The 20,116-nt window shown below is 46.8% G+C and overlaps 1 protein-coding gene across 3 annotated transcripts; it reads right to left on the minus strand.

Moving 5' to 3' along the window:
* Positions 1-15,127, minus strand: LOC137534637 (zinc finger protein ZFP2-like). 3 transcript variants are annotated; one of them, XM_068256238.1, is made up of 7 exons: positions 15,082-15,127; positions 12,474-12,584; positions 12,181-12,351; positions 11,652-11,730; positions 9,011-9,108; positions 8,633-8,912; positions 1-4,983 (listed from the first exon to the last, which is right to left on the minus strand). In XM_068256238.1, exons 2-7 carry the CDS (start codon positions 12,549-12,551, stop codon positions 3,437-3,439), a joined length of 2,253 nt encoding a protein of 750 aa, XP_068112339.1. In that variant the 5' UTR covers positions 12,552-12,584; positions 15,082-15,127; the 3' UTR covers positions 1-3,436. The 3 variants fall into 3 exon arrangements, with proteins under 3 accessions (XP_068112339.1, XP_068112338.1, XP_068112340.1); XM_068256237.1 differs by having other exon boundaries at positions 1-4,986; XM_068256239.1 differs by lacking the exon at positions 15,082-15,127 and having other exon boundaries at positions 1-4,986; positions 12,437-12,561.
* Between the last annotated feature and the right edge of the window lie 4,989 nt (positions 15,128-20,116).

Genomic DNA, 20,116 nt, shown 5'->3' on the forward strand with positions numbered 1-20,116 from the left:
CACTATTCAATTTTCTGCATTATAAAAAGCAACAATTTTCACTACGGCCGATCGAAAAATATTAAGAGAAAAACAAAACAAAAAATGTGATTACATTTCTCAATAGAAAATATTCATTTTTTCTATACAGCCAATTGTTTTTATCAAAAAAAACCCCCCCTGAAAAACAGAATGTTTTATTCTATCATCTGGCCGCCATGTTTTTTTTCTGGAGCGAGGCTGTGGATGACCAGGCTGTATTTCTGCAGCTTGAAGCTGCTTGTTCACTGCTTTTTTCCCTCCATGCACAAGCGCTTTGTTCTATTGTGAATGTGTGGACCGTACTCATGCATGCCCAGGGTGGATGAGTTTATTCACAGCCACGGTTCTGGACAGAAGAAGCATACAATGCCTGCTAGGTCGAATATGTTTACGGGAACTTGGCGGTGGAACAGTGAGCTGGAGAAGGATCCAGAAGTCATCCAGAGGCTTCCTACCACTGAGATAGGGATCTAACTCTTCTTTTTTTTATGTTTTATTCCACTTCACTATTGACTTCCAAATTAATTACTCTTCCCCTTAGCACTTCACACTACGATAAATTAAAGGGTTTAAAAAAAAACACATTTGAAAATGAATATTAAAGGACTTTTTGAGGCCTATGTTTCTATCTAATATATGGGTACAGATATTGCATAAGTTACTCCTTTCTTCTTCTGTAACAACAGCGATGCCTAACACTGACCCTCAGCACAATAACCATGCCAAACACTGACCCTCACCACTATAACCATGTCTAACACTGATCCTCAGCACTATAACAATGCCTAACACTGACCCTCAGCACTATAACCATGCCTAACACTGACCCTCACCACTATAACCATGCCTAACACTGACCCTCAGCGCTATAACCATGCCAAACACTGACTCTCACCACTATAACCATGAGTAAAACTGATCCTCACCACTATAACCATGTCTAACACTGATCCTCAGCACTATAACAATGCTTAACACTGACCCTCAGCACTATAACCATGCCTAACACTCACCCTCAGCATTATAACCATGCCTAACACTGGCCCTCACCATTATAACCATGCCTAACACTGAGTCTCAGCACTATAACCATGCCTAACACTGACCCTCACCACTATAGCCATGCCTAACACTGACCCTCACCACTATAACCATGCCTAACACTGGCCCTCACCATTATAACCATGCCTAACACTGATCCTCACCACTATAGCCATGCCTAACACTGACCCTCAGCACTATAACCATGCCTAACACTGGCCCTCACCATTATAACCATGCCTAACACTGACCCTCACCACTATAGCCATGCCTAACACTGACCCTCACCACTATAGCCATGCCTAACACTGGCCCTCACCATTATAACCATGCCTAACACTGATCCTCACCACTATAGCCATGCCTAACACTGACCCTCACCACTATAACCATGCCCAACACTGGCCCTCACCATTATAACCATGCCTAACACTGACCCTCACCACTATAGCCATGCCTAACACTGACCCTCACCACTATAGCCATGCCTAACACTGGCCCTCACCATTATAACCATGCCTAACACTGATCCTCACCACTATAGCCATGCCTAACACTGACCCTCACCACTATAACCATGCCTAACACTGGCCCTCACCATTATAACCATGCCTAACACTGACCCTCACCACTATAGCCATGCCTAACACTGACCCTCACCACTATAGCCATGCCTAACACTGACCCTCACCATTATAACCATGCCTAACACTGACCCTCACCATTATAACCATGCCTAACACTGACCCTCACCACTATAGCCATGCCTAACACTGACCCTCACCACTATAGCCATGCCTAACACTGACCCTCACCACTATAACCATGCCTAACACTGGCCCTCACCATTATAACCATGCCTAACACTGACCCTCACCACTATAGCCATGCCTAACACTGACCCTCACCACTATAGCCATGCCTAACACTGGCCCTCACCATTATAACCATGCCTAACACTGACCCTCACCACTATAGCCATGCCTAAAACTGATCCTCACCACTATAACCATGTCTAACACTGATCCTCAGCACTATAACAATGCCTAACACTGACCCTCACCACTATACCATGCCTAACACTGACCCTCAGCACTATAACCATGTCTAACACTGACCCTCAGCACTATAACATTGCCTAACACTGACCCTCACCACTATAACCATGCCTAACAATGACCTTCAGCACTATACCAATACCTAACACCCTCACCACTATAACCATGCCTAACACTGACCCTCACCACTATAACCATGCTTAACACTAACTTTCAACACTATAACCATCCCTAACACTGACCCTCAGCACTATATCAATGCCTAACACTAACCTTTAGCAATATAACAATGCCTAACACTGACCCTCAGCTCTATAACAATGCCTAACAATGACCCTCACAACTATAACCATGCCTAACACTGACCCTCACCACTATAACAATGCCTAACACTGACCCTCACCACTATATCAATGACTAACACTGACCCTCACCACTATATCAATGACTAACACTGACCTTCAGCACTATAACCATACCTAACACTAACCCTCAGCACTATAACCATGCTTAACACTGACCCTCAGCACTATAACTATGCCTAACACTCACCCTCAGCATTATAACCATGCCTAATACTGACCTTCACCCCTCTATAACCATGCCTAACACTGGCCCTCACCATTATAACCATGCCTAACACTGAGTCTCACCACTATAGCCATGCCCAACACTGGCCCTCACCACTATAACCATACCTAACACTGGCCCTCACCACTATAACCATGCCTAACACTGACTGTCAGCACTATAACATTGCCTAACACTGACCCTCAGCGCTATTACAATGCCTAACACTGACCCTCGTCAATAGAATTATACCCAATTTCACCTTCACCAAAAGCACCATTATAATAATGCCTACCATTGACCCTCTATAGTGATGCCTAACTCTGACCTTCACCAATATACAATAACCCTCCCTCTGACCTTAACCATTATACCAATGACTAACTGACTCTCACCACTAGAAAAATTCCTAGCACTAAATTCGTGTTTTCTTTTTATAATAATGTGGATAAACTGAAAATCATCTCTCTTCCAAGTGAGATGACTTCTTGGGAAAGCTAAAGTCCTTGGTCATGAGAGGTCTACCTAATCTGCCAGATAGACAAAAAATGTTTGTGTGGCAAGATGGGCTTCTTCTGCTGGTAAAACTTATGAAATTTGAGCTTTCCTAAATGTTCTATCAAGCAATGATCAAATATCAAAAGCTTCTCCAGGACTTGAAGCAGAAATCACAGCAGTCTTTACACTGGAAGGAAACAACAGGGCTTTTAGAAATATCTCCATGGCATACAGAACATTTTGTTGCTTCAAGAATGCTTGGCCATATGACGTCTCTTATGTCTGACAACACATGATTTTCGCAGAAAACGTTTCCCACACTCTGAACACGAAAAAGGACGCTCGCCCGAGTGACTTTTCTGATGTCTAACGAGGTGTATGCGTCTAGCAAAACACTTCCCACACTCTGGACAAATAAACGGCCGCTCTCCTGTGTGACTTCTTTGATGCACAAGAAGGTCTGCTTTCCGAATGAAACCTTTATCACATTCTGTGCAGGAAAAGGGGCGCTCCCCTGTGTGATTTCTCAGGTGTATCCGAAGGGCTCCTTTTGCCATAAAGCATTTCCCACACTCAGAGCACTGAAAAGGCCGCTCGCCTGTGTGACTTCTGTAGTGTTTACGAAGGTCTCCTTTTCGTATGAAGCCGGTTCCACACTCGGAACATGAGAAAGGACGCTCACCTGTGTGACTTCTTTGGTGTTTAATAAGGTCTCCTCGCTGTATGAACCCTTTCCCACACTCTGAACATGAAAAAGGACGCTCACCCGTGTGACTTTTATGATGTTTAATAAGGTCTCCTTTTTGAATGAAACATTTCCCACACTCCGAACACAAGTAAGGACGCTCTCCTGTGTGACTTCTCTGGTGTTTAACAAGGTCTGCTTTCTGAATGAAAGTTTTCCCACAAAAAGAACATGAATAAGGGCGCTCCCCCGTGTGAATTTTCTGGTGTCTAAGAAGGTGTCCTTTCTGAGTAAAACCTTTCCCACACTCTGAGCATGCAAAAGGGTAATCGCCTGTGTGGTGTCTCTGGTGCGTGATGAGCTTTGCCTTCTGTGAAAAACATTTCCCACACTCTGAGCATGGAAATGGGCGCTCACCTGTGTGGCATCTCTGGTGTATAAGAAAAGATTCTTTCCGTACAAAACATTTCCCGCAGTCCGAACAGAAGAACTCCTGCTCAACACTGTGGACTTTTGAATGATTATCGAGCTCTGTTTTATCTGGAAAACATCTTCCACTATCAGAACATGACCATGAAGAGCTGTTCACTTCTTTGTGACATGTCTGATGCTGTAGGAGACACTCTTCCTGTTGAAAGTGCTCCCCACACTCTGTGCAGGAAAAAAACCCATTGCCTGTGAGAGATTCCTGGCATTCGCTGGTTGATCCATTCTGTGATAAACCTTTCCCATACTGGACAGATTTGGAGCAAAGATTCAGCCTCTGGTCCACATGCTGTGACCAGGACTGCAGCCAGCTGTGACCTGTTTCATGTCCAACAAGATTTGGTTCTGATGTCAGATATTTATGATAATCATCAGACAATTGAGTTGCTGTATCCCCCTTGTGGTAACTCAGATGCAGGTTTGGAGTAGCAGGAAGTGATTTATCAGAATAGTCCTCAGGATTAGAGGGATCCGGTGATCTCTCCTCATGGTAAAGTCTGTGATGTGTATTTCCAGTAATGGGGTTTCCTCCTGGAGAATATTGTGTGACGCCATTATCTTCTGCAGTATAATCTGGAGGTGAGATAAGACGTCCCTCTGAGGTGTTCCCCACATCCTGTCCATCTGCTGGGGAAATAATAATAATAATAGTCTAGTCATAGAACATTCATTCTCCTGTATGCAGGCAGCAGTCATGTATGTGGCTCTGGTAGTTTTACATTCCTGGCATTGAACTGGGCATGTTGGAAACACTGTTAAAATATTGGAAATCCTGTCATACATAAAATACAATGTGAAAGTATTGTGTGCATGCAATGACATTATGGCTGGGTGCAAGAACTGAGTCACTGGCACCAAAATGCAGCTGGGAGGTGATACTGACATCTGCTGGGGTCACAGGAGGTGTGCTCCTTTCATCCTGTCACATCAATGGATTCAGAAGAAGAAGGCAAGGGCACCGCTCCTTTAAGAGCCCTTTATATGCTATGTGGGTATAAACAGGTACAGCGGGGGGGGGGGGGGGATTACAGACTAGATAGCTAACTGTTTCTTGATGAGTGTCGCAGTGTCGCTTCATCAGAGGCAGTAGTCAGAGTTCTACTGTGCTTAACTTTTTGCAGACCGACGCAGTTTAAATCTACGTCAGGCGGGTGGCGCTGCGGTTCTGACCGGACGTAAACTCTACGTCCCATTCACTGCGCGCCCCCGCCCGTTCCCGCCGCTCTGCCCCCGCCGCAATGTGCTGCCCTGCCGCCTCTATGACGGCAGAGCATTCTGAGCCGGGCAGGAGCCGTTTTCATTGGCTCCTGGTCCTGTCATTACTGTAAGCCAATCCCATTGGCTTACATTGAGTGACAGGGTCAGGAGCCAATTAAAGCGGCTCCTGACCGGTGCACATCGCTCTGCCGTCATAGAGATGGCAGAGAGAGCAGCCTGCGGCAGGGACAGAGCGGCGTGACCGATGGATTAATGCGGCGATTCGTCGGAATGCGGCGTTTTAGCGTACCAGCAGCCTCTGGTCCTAAAGGGGGCAGAGGCTGCTGGTACCGAAGTGGTTAACAAAGGGCAACAGGCCCAAAATGTTGTGCTTATATAATGTTGTATCACCGCTATTTAAAGAGCAACTATTAGCCATACAATGCCAGGAAAATAAAACACATAAGCAGACAGTTACTTGCTCTACATACATAACAGATGTATTGCACTGTCCATGTTTTGGATTGTATTGATTTTTCATTTTTAGCAATAGATTATCTTGGTCCTGGCAGTGGCCATCTTGTGTCCTCCGGCTTAAGAAGCCAGCCACCCTGTCCCTCATACAGGTGCAGCCACCATGTCCCTCATACAGGTGCAGCCATCATGTCCGTCATACTGGTGCAGCCATCATGTCCCTCACACAGGTGCAGCCATCATGTCCCTCACACAGGTGCAGCCATCATGTCCCTCACACAGGTGCAGCCATCATGTCCCTCATACAGGTGCAGCCATCGTGTCCCTCATACAGGTGCAGCCATCATGTCCCTCACACAGGTGCAGCCATCATGTCCCTCATACAGGTGCAGCCATCATGTCCCTCATACAGGTGCAGCCATCATGTCCCTCACACAGGTGCAGCCATCATGTCCCTCATACAGGTGCAGCCATCATGTCCCTCATACAAGTGCAGCCACCATGTCCCTCATACAGGTGCAGCCATCATGTCCCTCATACAGGTGCAGCCATCATGTCCCTCATACAGGTGCAGCCATCATGTCCCTCATACAGGTGCAGCCATCATGTCCCTCATACAGGTGCAGCCATCATGTCCCTCATACAGGTGCAGCCATCATGTCCCTCATACAAGTGCAGCAATCATGTCCCTCATACAGGTGCAGCCATCATGTCCCTCATACAGGTGCAGCCAGCATGTCCCTCATACAGGTGCAGCCATCGTGTCCCTCATACAAGAGCAGCCATCATGTCCCTCACACAGGTGCAGCCATCATGTCCCTCATACAGGTGCAGCCATCATGTCCCTCATACAGGTGCAGCCATCATGTCCCTCATACAGGTGCAGCCATCGTGTCCCTCATACAGGTGCAGCCATCGTGTCCCTCATACAAGAGCAGCCATCATGTCCCTCACACAGGTGCAGCCATCATGTCCCTCATACAGGTGCAGCCATCATGTTCCTCATACAGGTGCAGCCACCATGTCCCTCATACAGGTGCAGCCATCATGTCCCTCATACAGGTGCAGCCACCATGTCCCTCATACAGGTGCAGCCATCATGTCCCTCATACAGGTGCAGCCATCATGTCCCTCATACAGGTGCAGCCATCATGTCCCTCACACAGGTGCAGCCATCATGTCCCTCACACAGGTACAGCCATCATGTCCCTCATACAGGTGCAGCCATCATGTCCCTCATACAGGTGCAGCCATCATATCCCCTATACAGGTGCAGCCATCATGTCCCTCACACAGGTGCAGCCATCATGTCCCTCACACAGGTGCAGCCATCATGTCCCTCATACAGGTGCAGCCATCATGTCCCTCACACAGGTGCAGCCACCGTGTCCCTCATACAGGTGCAGCCATCATGTTCCTCATACAGGTGCAGCCATCATGTTCCTCATACAGGTGCAGCCATCATGTCCCTCATACAGGTGCAGCCACCATGTCCCTCATACAGGTGCAGCCATCATGTCCCTCATACAGGTGCAGCCATCATGTCCCTCATACAGGTGCAGCCACCATGTCCCTCATACAGGTGCAGCCATCATAGAGGAATGGAGATGGGCCTTTCATATGGTGTACAGTATCTCCTCCTCATTTGTTGGTGCCATGATGTAATACTGAGGAATGGAGATGGACCTTTCATATGGTGTACAGTATCTCCCCCTCATTTGTTGGTACTATGATGTTGTACTGAGGAATGGAGATGGGCCTTTCATATGGTGTACAGCATCTCCTCCACATTTGTTGGTACTATGATGCTATACTGAGGAATGGAGATGGGCCTTTCATATGGTGTACAGTATCTCTTCCTCATTTGTTGGTACTATGATGCTATACTGAGGAATGGAGATGGGCCTTTCATATGGTGTACAGTATCTCCTCCTCATTTGTTGGTACTATGATGTTATACTGAGGAATGGAGATGGGCCTTTCATATGGTGTACAGGATCTCCTCCTCATTTGTTGGTACTATGATGCTATACTGAGGAATGGAGATGGGCCTTTCATATGGTGTACAGTATCTCCTCCTCATTTGTTGGTGCTATGATGTTATACTGAGGAATGGAGATGGGCCTTTCATATGGTGTACAGTATCTCCTCCTCATTTGTTGGTACTATGATGTTATACTGAGGAATGGAGATGGGCCTTTCATATGGTGTACAGGATCTCCTCCTCATTTGTTGGTACTATGATGTTATACTGAGGAATGGAGATGGGCCTTTCATATGGTGTACAGGATCTCCTCCTCATGTGTTGGTACTATGATGCTATACTGAGGAATGGAGATGGGCCTTTCATATGGTGTACAGTATCTCCCCCTCATTTGTTGGTGCTATGATGTTATACTGAGGAATGGAGATGGACCTTTCATATGGTGTACAGCATCTCCTCCTCATTTGTTGGTGCTATGATGTTATACTGAGAAATGGAGATGGGCCTTTCATATGGTGTACAGTATCTCCTCCTCAGTTGTTGGGACATACAGTCTGCTCTTCTACACTCTTAAAGGCAACACATGAACTGTATCTGTATTTAATGCTTATTACTAACCTGTGCTGATATGAAGAGACGATTTCTCCAATTCAAATGTCCTCATCATTTCCTTCATCTTCAAAGACTGTTGATTTACCACCACATATGTGTCCTCTACTTCCTCTTTAATTGTCACCATCATGTCACCCTCCTCCATAGACTGTTCATCATCCCAAACACACGTTTCCTCTTTAATTGTCCTCATTATTTCACCCTCCTCCGCAGAGTGTTGAGCAACACTCAAATATGTTTCTTCTTCAGCTTTCACCTTAAACTTCACATCCATCTCCCCTAAACCCTAAATAGTTGAAAAATAATTGAAATCATGAGAACCAACATTATAGAGAATATCTTATACAGGTTTGAGTTATTTTTTAAGTTCTAGACTCAACTTACTTGATAATGGTGAGAGGCAGTGTGATCTCCCTGTGTACAATCCCGGGAATAAAGAGGACCTGTACTTTTCTCTCGGGGGTTTCTATTACTGGGTCCATCTGTAGGAAACATACACACTGATGAATACAGCAAAGTCCCCATTATCCGGAACTCAGGCAACCGGAAGTCTCAATTAACCGGCATGCCTTAAAGAGAACCCGAGGTGTGCAGATGGGACACAGAGGCATGTTCTCTGCCTCATAACATGCCTCTATGTCCCCACACCGCCGCTCTCTGCCTTCCACCGCCGCGCTACAGCCCCACGAGATCCCGGAGGTAAACACAGGGAGAGGGATTCCCTGTTCAGAACACCCTGCAGGGTTTCCAGAGCTGCCATTGGGCAGCTCTCTCTCCCTGGTCACGCCCCCTGCCGCTCCCCACCTCCCTACATGCTATGACGGACACACAGTCTATAGTGCAGCGTCGTGACCCAGAGGTCACCAAAGTAACAGTGGGCCATTGCGGCTCATGGGAGCGGCATTTTTTGCAGCTACCTGATCTGCTCAGCCCCCGGATCAGGTAGCCTACTTTTTTTTTTTTTTTTTTGAGCCCACCTCAGGCTCTTTTTAAGGTATACAGGGACTGTTTTTAAAGGGTTTTGCCACGATTAAAATACAGTGGAACCTTGGTTTGCAAGCATAATTAGTTCTAGAAACATGCTTGTAATTCAAAGCACTCTTATATCAAAAGCGAATTCCCCCATAAGAATTAATCAAAACCCAGTTGATTCGTTCCACAATCCAAAAACAGTTATAGTAAAATAGTATAAATAAAACGTAAACAAGACTTTCACTAAAACTAACTGAATCATTGGCATCTGTTGGCTTGCCCCAACCTTTTTTGTGTGGCTTTAACAGGGAATTTATCCAGTGACAGTTAGGGCCCTTTTACACTTAACCTCCTTGCCGGTCTAAAAAATCCGGCAAGGAGGCAGCGCCGCACTTTTTTTAAATTTATTTATCTTTTAAATTATGTAGCGAGCCCAGGGCTCGCTACATGATAGCCGCTGAGCGGCGGCATCCCCCCACCCACTCCAATCGCCTTCGGCAATCAGAGTATGCAGGAAATCCCGTTGAGAACGGGATTTCCTGCAGGGCTTCCCCGGTCGCCATGGCGACAGGGCGGGATGACGTCACCGATGTCATGGACGTCGGGACGTCACAGGGAACCCCGATCCGCCCCTCAGCGCTTCCTGGCACTGATTGGCCAGGCGGCGCAGGGGTCTGGGGCGGGGGGGGGGGGGGCGGCTCGGCGCGGCGGGTAGCGGCGAATCGGGATAACCAGCATGGAGGTTAATCAGTTGCTCTCAGTTATAACTGAAAGAAAACTGATTTTCAAAGTAAAGCCCATGTTTTCCTATGGCCTCTTTTACACTTAACGCGTTTTAACTGAAATCTTCCTCCCATGCACTGCTATGGAAAAAAACGCGTACCAACGCGCACTAACGCACACCAGCTGATTAAATGTAAAAGGGCCCTTACTTTCGAAAATTTCGTGGAAATGTGACTTTGCACAGTCTCTACACTCAGATTAAGTACAATCCTGCAGTGCCAAAGAGAGGAGAATTATTGGCTGAGTTTGATGACATGACGCACGTATACTTTTTTTGTTTATACTGTATATCAAGATGTTGCTTGTATATCAAGTCCAAAATTTCACAAAAATGTTTGCTTGTATTGCAAAGCGCTCTTAAAGAGAACCCGAGGTGTGTTTAAAGAATGTTATCTGCATACAGAGGCTGGATCTGCCTATACAGCCCAGCCTCTGTTGCTATCCCAAACCCCACTAAGGTCCCCCTGCACTCTGCAATCCCTCATAAATCACAGCCGTGCTGTGAGGCTGTGTTTACATCTGTAGTGTCAGTCTCAGCTGCTTCCCCGCCTCCTGCATAGCTCCGGTCCCTGCCCCGTCCCTTCCCTCCAATCAGCAGGGAGGGAAGGGATGCAGGCGGGGACCGGAGTTCTGCAGGAGGCGGGGAGAGCAGCAGACTGACACTATAGAGATAAACACAGCCAGCTCTGACAAGCTGTTTGTCAGCAGCGTGGCTGTGATTTATGAGGGATTGCAGAGTGCAGGGGGACCTTAGGGGGGTTTGGGATAGCAAGAGAGGCTGGGCTGTATAGGCAGATCCAGCCTCTGTATGCAGATAATATTCTTCAAACCCACCTCGGGTTCTCTTTAAAACAAGTTACTCTCAATCCAAGATTTTACTGTACTCACTGAGTGTCTAGCCTTCCTGCTTCTCCTAGCGACTTTCTGGCATCCGTGCACGGCTCCCGGCGCCGTGTCATGTGATCCAATGTGGGTCAGGTCACACGCTGGGAGCTGTGAACGGGGGACCTCGGAAAGCCGCTACGAGTGACAGGAAGGTTAGAAGACGGTGCTGAAGACAACGCTAGAGACTCTGTATTTTAATTAGCACAGGGGGGTTTAGTGCTTTTTTGGTCGGTTGCTCAAGCAACCGGCAAGCACATATATCTGGCACCAGGCGATTCCGGCCGGTGCCGGATATCGGGGACTTCACTGTACATTGTTTCTGTGTGATGAGGATCTATGTGGACTTTCTGTATTGCTCTCTTGTTTAAAGAAAGTCTCCTCTTACCTGGTGATGTGAAGGGCACCTGATTCTCCATCAAGATGTCCGTGTAGAGATCCTTGTGACCTTCTAAATACTGCCACTCCTGTATGGAGAAATGGACATTAGGACTCTGGCACCTTATAGGAACCTGACACATGCCTTATCAGAGTTGCCACGTCTTATCAGAGTAGCACAGCGAGCGCTACAAACGTTTGCCTGCTAATTGGTAATGACGAGAGCTCCACACGTCCTGCTCTGAGCCCCTGTGGGTCCAATCACTTTAAAGGACATTATCTGCGCACTTTGGCCCAATAGTGACAGGAAACTTGACAGGCAGCCTATTGGGCCAAATTGTGGGGAGTGCTGTGCTACTCTGATAAGGCTCGCTAAGTCTGATAAGGCACATTAACTCTGATAAGGCATGTTAACACTGATAAGGCATGCTAACTCTGATAAGGCACGCTATTTGTTATAGTGAATCAACCCCATTGCTTTGTATTATGTATTAATGTATAATATTGTATAAGAACACATAATTTCCGCCGTCACTCACCACTCCCATCAGCAGCTCAGTTATCCTTTGTATGACTGCTAGAATCTTCTTTTCTTTGTTTTTAGAATTTTTTAGGAAGTGAGTTGGGGTCCCTGTGATGGGGGATGGGCCATGGAGATGACTGCTGGGCTTCAGGAGCTCACCAGATGTCTTCTTCACCACTTCATAATCCTGCAGAATAGATTTCATCACTTAATTTATTCCTAGGCTCTTCTTCACCTCTTAGCTCAGATGTGTGACTTATTAACAGACATACCATTGATGTCATGTGACCCTCCCAGAATCCTCCTCACCTCACCAGTCAGCAGGTAGATGATCTCCAGGGTGAGGTTTAGTATCCGCTCAGTCATGTGACTCCTAACATTCTCCATCCTCACTGATGTGGTCTACACAGGAAGCGCTCTCTGTAAAGGGATAATAATCTATGTAGAATGGTTTAGAGAGTCAGGTACACTGTCACCCCTCATTATGAACAGAAAGGCCATAATGTGCAGATCCTGCTTTGTGGCAGCCTATGTTTCCATATTCGGCAATTATCAAGAGCCAAAGAGCCTAAAACAGCCTAAGCGATTGTTCTATATTATGGTTGCATCTATAATAATATATTTCTATGTTTAATGGGGATAAAAGGCTCTACATTTAGCTGTTCTATAAGTATCCAGTAGATCTGGATATACAGTTGAGTAGATAGCTGTATATTTAGGTCATATCCGTGCTATAAACCAGCAGATCTGGATAAATTGTGTTGTATTATAGATCCATGTCTCAAACTGTGCAACCAACAAGCCCAGAGTTGTCTAGTTGGATACAATAATCTATATTTTGTCTTAAAACTATATTATGAAAAGCAGAGGCACAGCTGCCACAAAGGTGACCTATCCTATCTGATATGCTGACATCAAATCAACAAATGTTGATTTACGTAATACTTTAAAAGGGATTCTGAACAGAGAATAAAAATGTAATTTGAACTTACCTGGGGCTTCCTCCAGCCCACCGTAGCCTGTGAGATCCTTAGCACCTTCTGGGGCCCCTCCGTTCTTCTGCTGGCGGCTCCGGTTGCGTGCGCCTTCACCGGGAGCCGTGCTCAACTGCGCATACATGGCCTGTCCGCCTCAATCATGCGGCGCATGCAGTTCTCAAAAGAGTGAACCGCGCCAGGAGTGCAGACGGGCTGAGCATGCGCAGTTGCGTTTAGCTCCCAGCAAAGTCACGCACTACCGAAGCCACCAGCAGGAGAACAGGGGGACCCAGAGGATGTCAGGGAGCTGGAGGAAGCCCCAGGTAAGGTCCAACTCCATTTTTAGCCTCTGTTCAGGGTGCCTTTAATAACAGACTGTACATGATTTATTGCAAGCTTTAGAAAACCATTACGTTTCTTCTTCAGGTATTATACAGAACTAGATAAGATTATTCTGAATGGTGCCTGAAGAAGAAAGAAGAAACAGAGCTGGGACAAGGTCCTCAAGCACCCAAGGCTGAGACACCAAAGTGCGTCCTTCCATCCCTCCCACGCCAGCTGTCACACACTGATTGCTATTAGACTAAGAGGCACCCCCAACCTCTCCAACACCAGGGGCATAGCAATAGCTATAACAACTGCTATGGGGCCCTGGAGCAAATGGGGCCCAAGCAGTATTGTGTTCACTATTTGTTTTCTTGTTTTGCTCCACACTCTGACTTTATCTCAGTGTCCATAGACTAGTTTGCAGTGTACATTGCATAGGAATGTACAATGGCCAGTCAACTTATATCTTATAGGATAGGGCAGGTGGCATTGCTTTTGAGTGCCTATGTCTAAGGGCCCTGTCAAAATTCTGCTATTGGGCCCCATAACCTCTAGCTACGCCTCTGCCCAACACCTTAATCTCTAGTTATCAGGCTTGCAGTCACTGCCATTATTTCTCTCTGCTTCAAACCCAATAAAGGAATAATAGCTGAGTGAGTTGTGCTCACCCTCCTACACTGCACCCTGAGCCTGGAGCCTCTCTAACCTCTGCCTCGGCCCCGAGAAGAAACATGACGTTTCAAAAGCTGGCAATACACCATGTACAGTTAGTCATTAAAGGTATTATCTGAATCAACATTTGTTGGTCTGATTTTGGCATATCTGCTCCACGACCAACATCAGACCATACTTCACTTGTTTAACCACAGGTGACGACACTGACCATTTCGCAACAACAGTTTCGCACAAAAGGCAGCGTCCACACTTGTCCATGCAAGTTCTGCATGTGATTTTCCACATTTTCTCGCATGCTTAATTCTGAATTTTGCAACTCTTCTGGTTTTGTCCTTCTATTTTTTTTGTTTGTGTTTTTTTCGTAATGAGGATTTTTCATGCATACTAATTAAGTTAATTTACTTTAAAATGTATCTAATTACATTCTAATTTGGACGCTTTTTTTTATTACAAATCGAATGCGATTTTTTCGGCATTTTCATTGACATACAATAAATGAGATTCACACATCACACATGCAAAAAAAATAAAAAAAAAAATTCTGCTGCTCAATTTAAAAAAAATCACAAAATAGAAGAAAAATTAGAAAAAGGTGGGTCAATTGCGATGTCAATGAGATACAGAACGTGCGAGGAATGGGAAATCGCAATGACGCATGCAAATGTTGATATGTGTGAAGGAAGCCTTGTTGTCTGTTTATGTAACCATATTTGGCAAGTTGTTACAGTCACAAGCAAGTCTGTGATGGATCATATATTGGAATTAACTGCACTTTACAGAAGCAACAGATGCCACCTATAAATTCATATTAACAGCTACCTAGTTCTGGAGAACCTGGATCACCAGGAATTTTGGTGGGTTTATATTAGCTAAAAGCTAGCAACACAGACCCTGTATCCACAGCTTTTCTAACTGTGTCAAATTATACTTTATTTTACCTCCTTTGCTGCCAGTTCCAGCTATGTCTCCTGTCTACTCCTCCCCTGACCTGGAACCTCTTATTATCTGTACTTCACTCCTTCTTGTTTCTGCAGTCCACTCCTGATAACTAAGACTGCCATCTTGTGGAGAAAATAATAATTTCATTGTATTTAGTTCAAGTTCTTTGTGGTGGTGTTACACTGTATTATTAACTTAAAGGGAGTTTGAAGGCAAAATAATAAAAAAAATACTTGCCTAAGGAGAAGCAAGGCTCTGGGTCCTATAGAGCCTTCCCGTTCCTCTCCCTATCCCGACGTTCCTGTGCTGGCTCCTCTGTTAGCAGTCTCTGACCGATAGGTCAAAGACTACTCTCTGCCGCTGCAGGTGAGCTTTGGAAGTCTTCGGGAGCACTCAGGCTCCCGAACACGGCCGCTCCATATTGTGCACATGCGAGTGCACTTTCTTGCACACTTACGCTTGCGCAGTACGGAGACACCTTTCTTCAGGGGAACTCGGACTCCCGAAGACTTCTGAGTCCTCTCACAGTGGGCACTATTTTAGGTGAAAGAGGCGCCCTGGTGTATGATAAAAGCATCTAAAAGCAGTTTAAAATCGACAAAAAATTGAGGTAGCTTACCTCAGTGATGAAAAATCTTAGTGGTAACAAAATATTTTATTAGTAATAGCACAGGCAATGCATTTCGCGGGTCCAAGTCCGCTTCCTCAGGTCAATAGCAGTGCCAAACTAAGCAATAAGTCCAGCATAGGGAGCCTTTCTCTCTACAGAGGCTTCCTATGCTGGACTTATTGCTTAGTTTGGCACTGTTATTGGCCTGAGGAAGCGGGTTACCACAAAGATTTTTCGTCACTGAGGTAAGCTACCTCAATTTTTTGTCGATTTTAAACTGCTTTTAGATGCTTTTATCATACACCAGGGCACCTCTTTCACCTAAAATAGTGCACTCCATACAACCACACGCCACCTGTCTGAGGGGTGGAAACAGAATACCCGTGGTTCACCACGGTAGAGATCTGTTTCCTTTCTTTTCTTAAAGAGAGCGACCGCATCCAGGTGACCTCCCGAGTGGAGTCGGGTTCGTTGTCTCTACCTGTTTTCTGTGGTCGGTTGCCCCCCTGCAACCCACCTTTATGAGTAGTTTCTTACTCTTTGATTTACCAATTTGTTTTGATCTACTGCACCATTGGGCTCGCTTTTTGTCTCCTGTTCCTTTTTCTAGAGGGTGCTTTGACACCCGCATCCCACTACTCTCACAGTGGGAGATTTGCTGGAGGAGCCTGCAACGGAACAAGGGGATGAGGAGAGGAACAGGGAGGCTCTATATCAAAATCAGAATTTATTTCGCCAAGTACAACGGTGGATTGTACCTGGAATTGGTTTTGGCGCATACAGGGTCGTTGGTGAAAAACAAGAAAATAGCACGGTTAAGCATGGTACATACGTAGACGTGGGACAAGCATACATAGGACAACATTACAGTTTGTGCGTACATTCAAGCAGAGCGTCATATACAATTAAGCATGGAACATACGTATAAACAAAATCAAAGCAAAAACAGAGCATTACAGCATACACGTACAGTTAACATAATACAAACAGAGCATTACAGCATACACGTACAATTGACGTAATACAAACATAGCATAGCAAGACATACACACTGATAGCGGGAACAGAAAAAGAGTGGGACTGGAGGAACAGCCTGAGAGCTGATATGAGCGCTGCCATTTTCGGCCCTGGACGCTACACAGCGACGCGCTCCCAACTAGACAGGTGCTACCGATTGTCCGCGAAAAGTAGAGAGGATGCTGGGGGGGGGGGGGGGGATCATGATGGAGGCAGCCAGCAGGGATCACTTGGGCCAGGTTGCTCGAGGAGAATCGCTCCTAATTTCAGGGTCCGCACGGCTGGTTGATGAGGGTGCGGACACAGTGGGGCCCTTTGCTGGGCAGCAGTGGTGGACAGCAGTGGTGGACGTGGGGCCCGGGGCCACCCAGGCTGGGCAGCAGTGGTGGACATGAGGCCGGGGGGCACCTCGGCTGGGCCGCATTGGTGGACATAGGGCCGGGAAGGGGGCACCCTGGCTAGGCAGCAGAGGCGGATAGGCGGCCAGGGGCAGCATACCTTCACTGTGGCTGCGAGGAGCAGCATCAGGCCCTCCATCAACATGGTGGCAGCCTGGTCGTGGTCGTTCTCCTGGTGACTGGGGGAGCCGCTGCAGTCAGGCCTCCTCTACACGTGGCGGGTGTCCCAGAGTCTTCCCTCTCCTTAGGTAAGTAGCTGTTTTTTGGGGGGTTTTTTGCATCAGATTCACTTTAAAGTACCCATACATCTAGCGACATGGCGTTCGATCGAACATCCGAAATCGGAGCTGGGAAGCTCATGCCCAATCAGCAATGTGACCAATTTCGGGCTGAGCGTGTTGACCGAACATACTGCAAGATATCAGGCTGCCGATCGGGTGTGCGGCGGTAACAGTGAGCGATATAGAGACGAGCGATGAATGCGATGAAACCCCTGGCACTGTTTTCCCGGGGTATAAATGTACATGTAGATGTGTGGATTTATACATTACCTGTCCTGTGTCGCGTTTGCAATCTGTCCTCCGAATCCGCCACTCTTCCATTAGCCACATAAACACCGATTCAAAAAAGCAGAAAAAGGTCCCCGCGACACAGGACAGGTAATGCATAAATGCACCCATCTACATGTACAGTTACATACTGGGAGAACAGTGGGGGACGTGGCAGACTCGGACGATTCCCAAGAGATTTCATGCTGCAATCGATCGGGAATCTGCCTGCGGTGTAGGGGCAGCCGATAGATCTCTCTCCAATCAGATTCGATCATAGAGAGATTTGTTTCTTGGTCGAATCTGCCCATAATCGTCTGGTGTATGGCTAATGTTACTGTATATAGTGCACTGCACAAAATAAGAAACACACATGGGCACATAATATAGGCTGTCACAGCAGAACCGTGAATGATTGAAATAGCAATGGTGATTGCCAACGAATTGACAATTACAATCTCAGATTGGATTGTGTAGGGACAGGACACTTACTTTCTTTTTTTATTGCCTGGGAGAAAGCGAAAAACATCCCCAGGCCAGAAAGCTAAGGCCCCGTTCACACTTGCGGTTTTGCGAAAACCGCACCGGATGTCCGGACCGCACCGGAGCCGGATCGGACCTGAACCGTACGGTTCCTGTCCGGATCCGGTCCGGTTGCATACGGTTTCCGTGCGGTATGAACACGGTTGGGGTCCGGATCCGGATTCTTAAAGAGATAACAACCTGTATAAATACCTGGGGTTCTGGGAGGTCAGCAGAAGCTCTGGGGTCATTGTTGGAGACAGCTGGACGTGTGGAGACCATCCTTGGATACAGAGACAGCAGTTGGGACCATGGATCCAGTCATTTTTTACGCTTATTACCTGGGAATTCTCTCCTTCCTGTTGTTTACCTACTACTATGTGGGGAGAAGGCGTGCTCCTCGCAGGAGATGGTGGGTGCACCCTCTACTAGCCAGGAGGCAGAGGAAGGGAGAGTTCCAGGCCCTCTACCGGGACCTCAGACGACACCCACAGAAGTTCTACAGCTACACTCGGATGTCTATTCCCCTGTAAGTATATAGGCCTAAATACACCAACCCCCACCATTCCTAAACACCCCACCCTCACCCCCACAACACCTCATCCCTGTATACCTAGCTAAACACACCACCCTGACCCCCACACCCCTGTATACCTAGCTATACACTACACCCCCACCCTCCACAACACTCCCAAACCTCTGTAAACACACCTCCCCCATCCTCCACCCAACACCTTGTCCCACAACATACTTTACAGCTTCTTCCTTTACATCTCCTGACAGGTTTGATACCCTTTTGGAGATGGTGAAGGATGACCTTAGGAAGAAGGATACCACGTTCAGGAGAGCAGTCACACCACAAGAACAACTACTCATCACACTGAGGTATGTAAAAACAAATTTTTTTATTGCAAAAACAACCACTTTCCAACATGGAAACATTCTTCCAACATGGAAGACAAAAAAATAACATATCTATGGTATAGCCCGTTCAGTTTTAAGGAACACCAACCACCAACTTTGTGCTGGAAGAGTTGCAGGGCATAGCTGCCCAAGTGTCTTTCGGGGACACCAGGCCCTAATAAATTGAAGTGCTTCAAAAACCTAACCACTGGCACAGGACCCTCTGAGCCATGGATGAAGGACACAGGTCAGTGAAAAGGCTAGGCCTCTCACCGACCAGTGTAGGTGTCCTTCATCCATGGTTTCAAGGGTCTTGTGCAAGTGGTTAGGAACAAGAACAAAGTGAGGAGCAAGAGGAACCGATGGCAGAGGTGCATGACTACAGGTGCAGTGCAACAGGCACAAGGTTGTGACCCAGGTAGTGTCTTTCGGGGACACCAGGCCCTAATAAATTGAAGTGCTTCAAAAACCTAACCACTGGCACATGACCCTCTGAGCCATGGATGAAGGACACAGGTCAGTGAAAAGGCTAGGCCTCTCACCGACCAGTCAAGGTGTCCTTCATCCATGGTTTCAAGGGTCTTGTGCAAGTGGTTAGGAACAAGAACAAAGTGAGGAGCAAGAGGAACCGATGGCAGAGGTGCATGACTACAGGTGCAGTGCAACAGGCACAAGGTTGTGACCCAGGTAGTGTCTTTCGGGGACACCAGGCCCTAAAATTGAAGTGCTTTAAAAACCTAACCACTGGCACATGACCCTCTGAGCCATGGATGAAGGACACAGGTCAGTGAAAAGGCTAGGCCTCTCACCGACCAGTCAAGGTGTCCTTCATCCATGGCTCCAAGGGTCTTGTGCAAGTGGTTAGGAACAAGAACAAAGTGAGGAGCAAGAGGAACCGATGGCAGAGGAGCATGACTACAGGTAGTGTCTTTTGGGGACAAAAGGCCCTAAATTATTAGTGCTTCAAAAACCTAACCACTGGCACAGGACCCTCTGAGCCATGGATGAAGGACACAGGTCAGTGAAAAGGCTAGGC

The sequence above is a fragment of the Hyperolius riggenbachi genome, chromosome 10 (genome assembly GCF_040937935.1).
Source record: "Hyperolius riggenbachi isolate aHypRig1 chromosome 10, aHypRig1.pri, whole genome shotgun sequence".
NCBI classification, from domain to species: Eukaryota; Metazoa; Chordata; class Amphibia; order Anura; family Hyperoliidae; genus Hyperolius; species Hyperolius riggenbachi.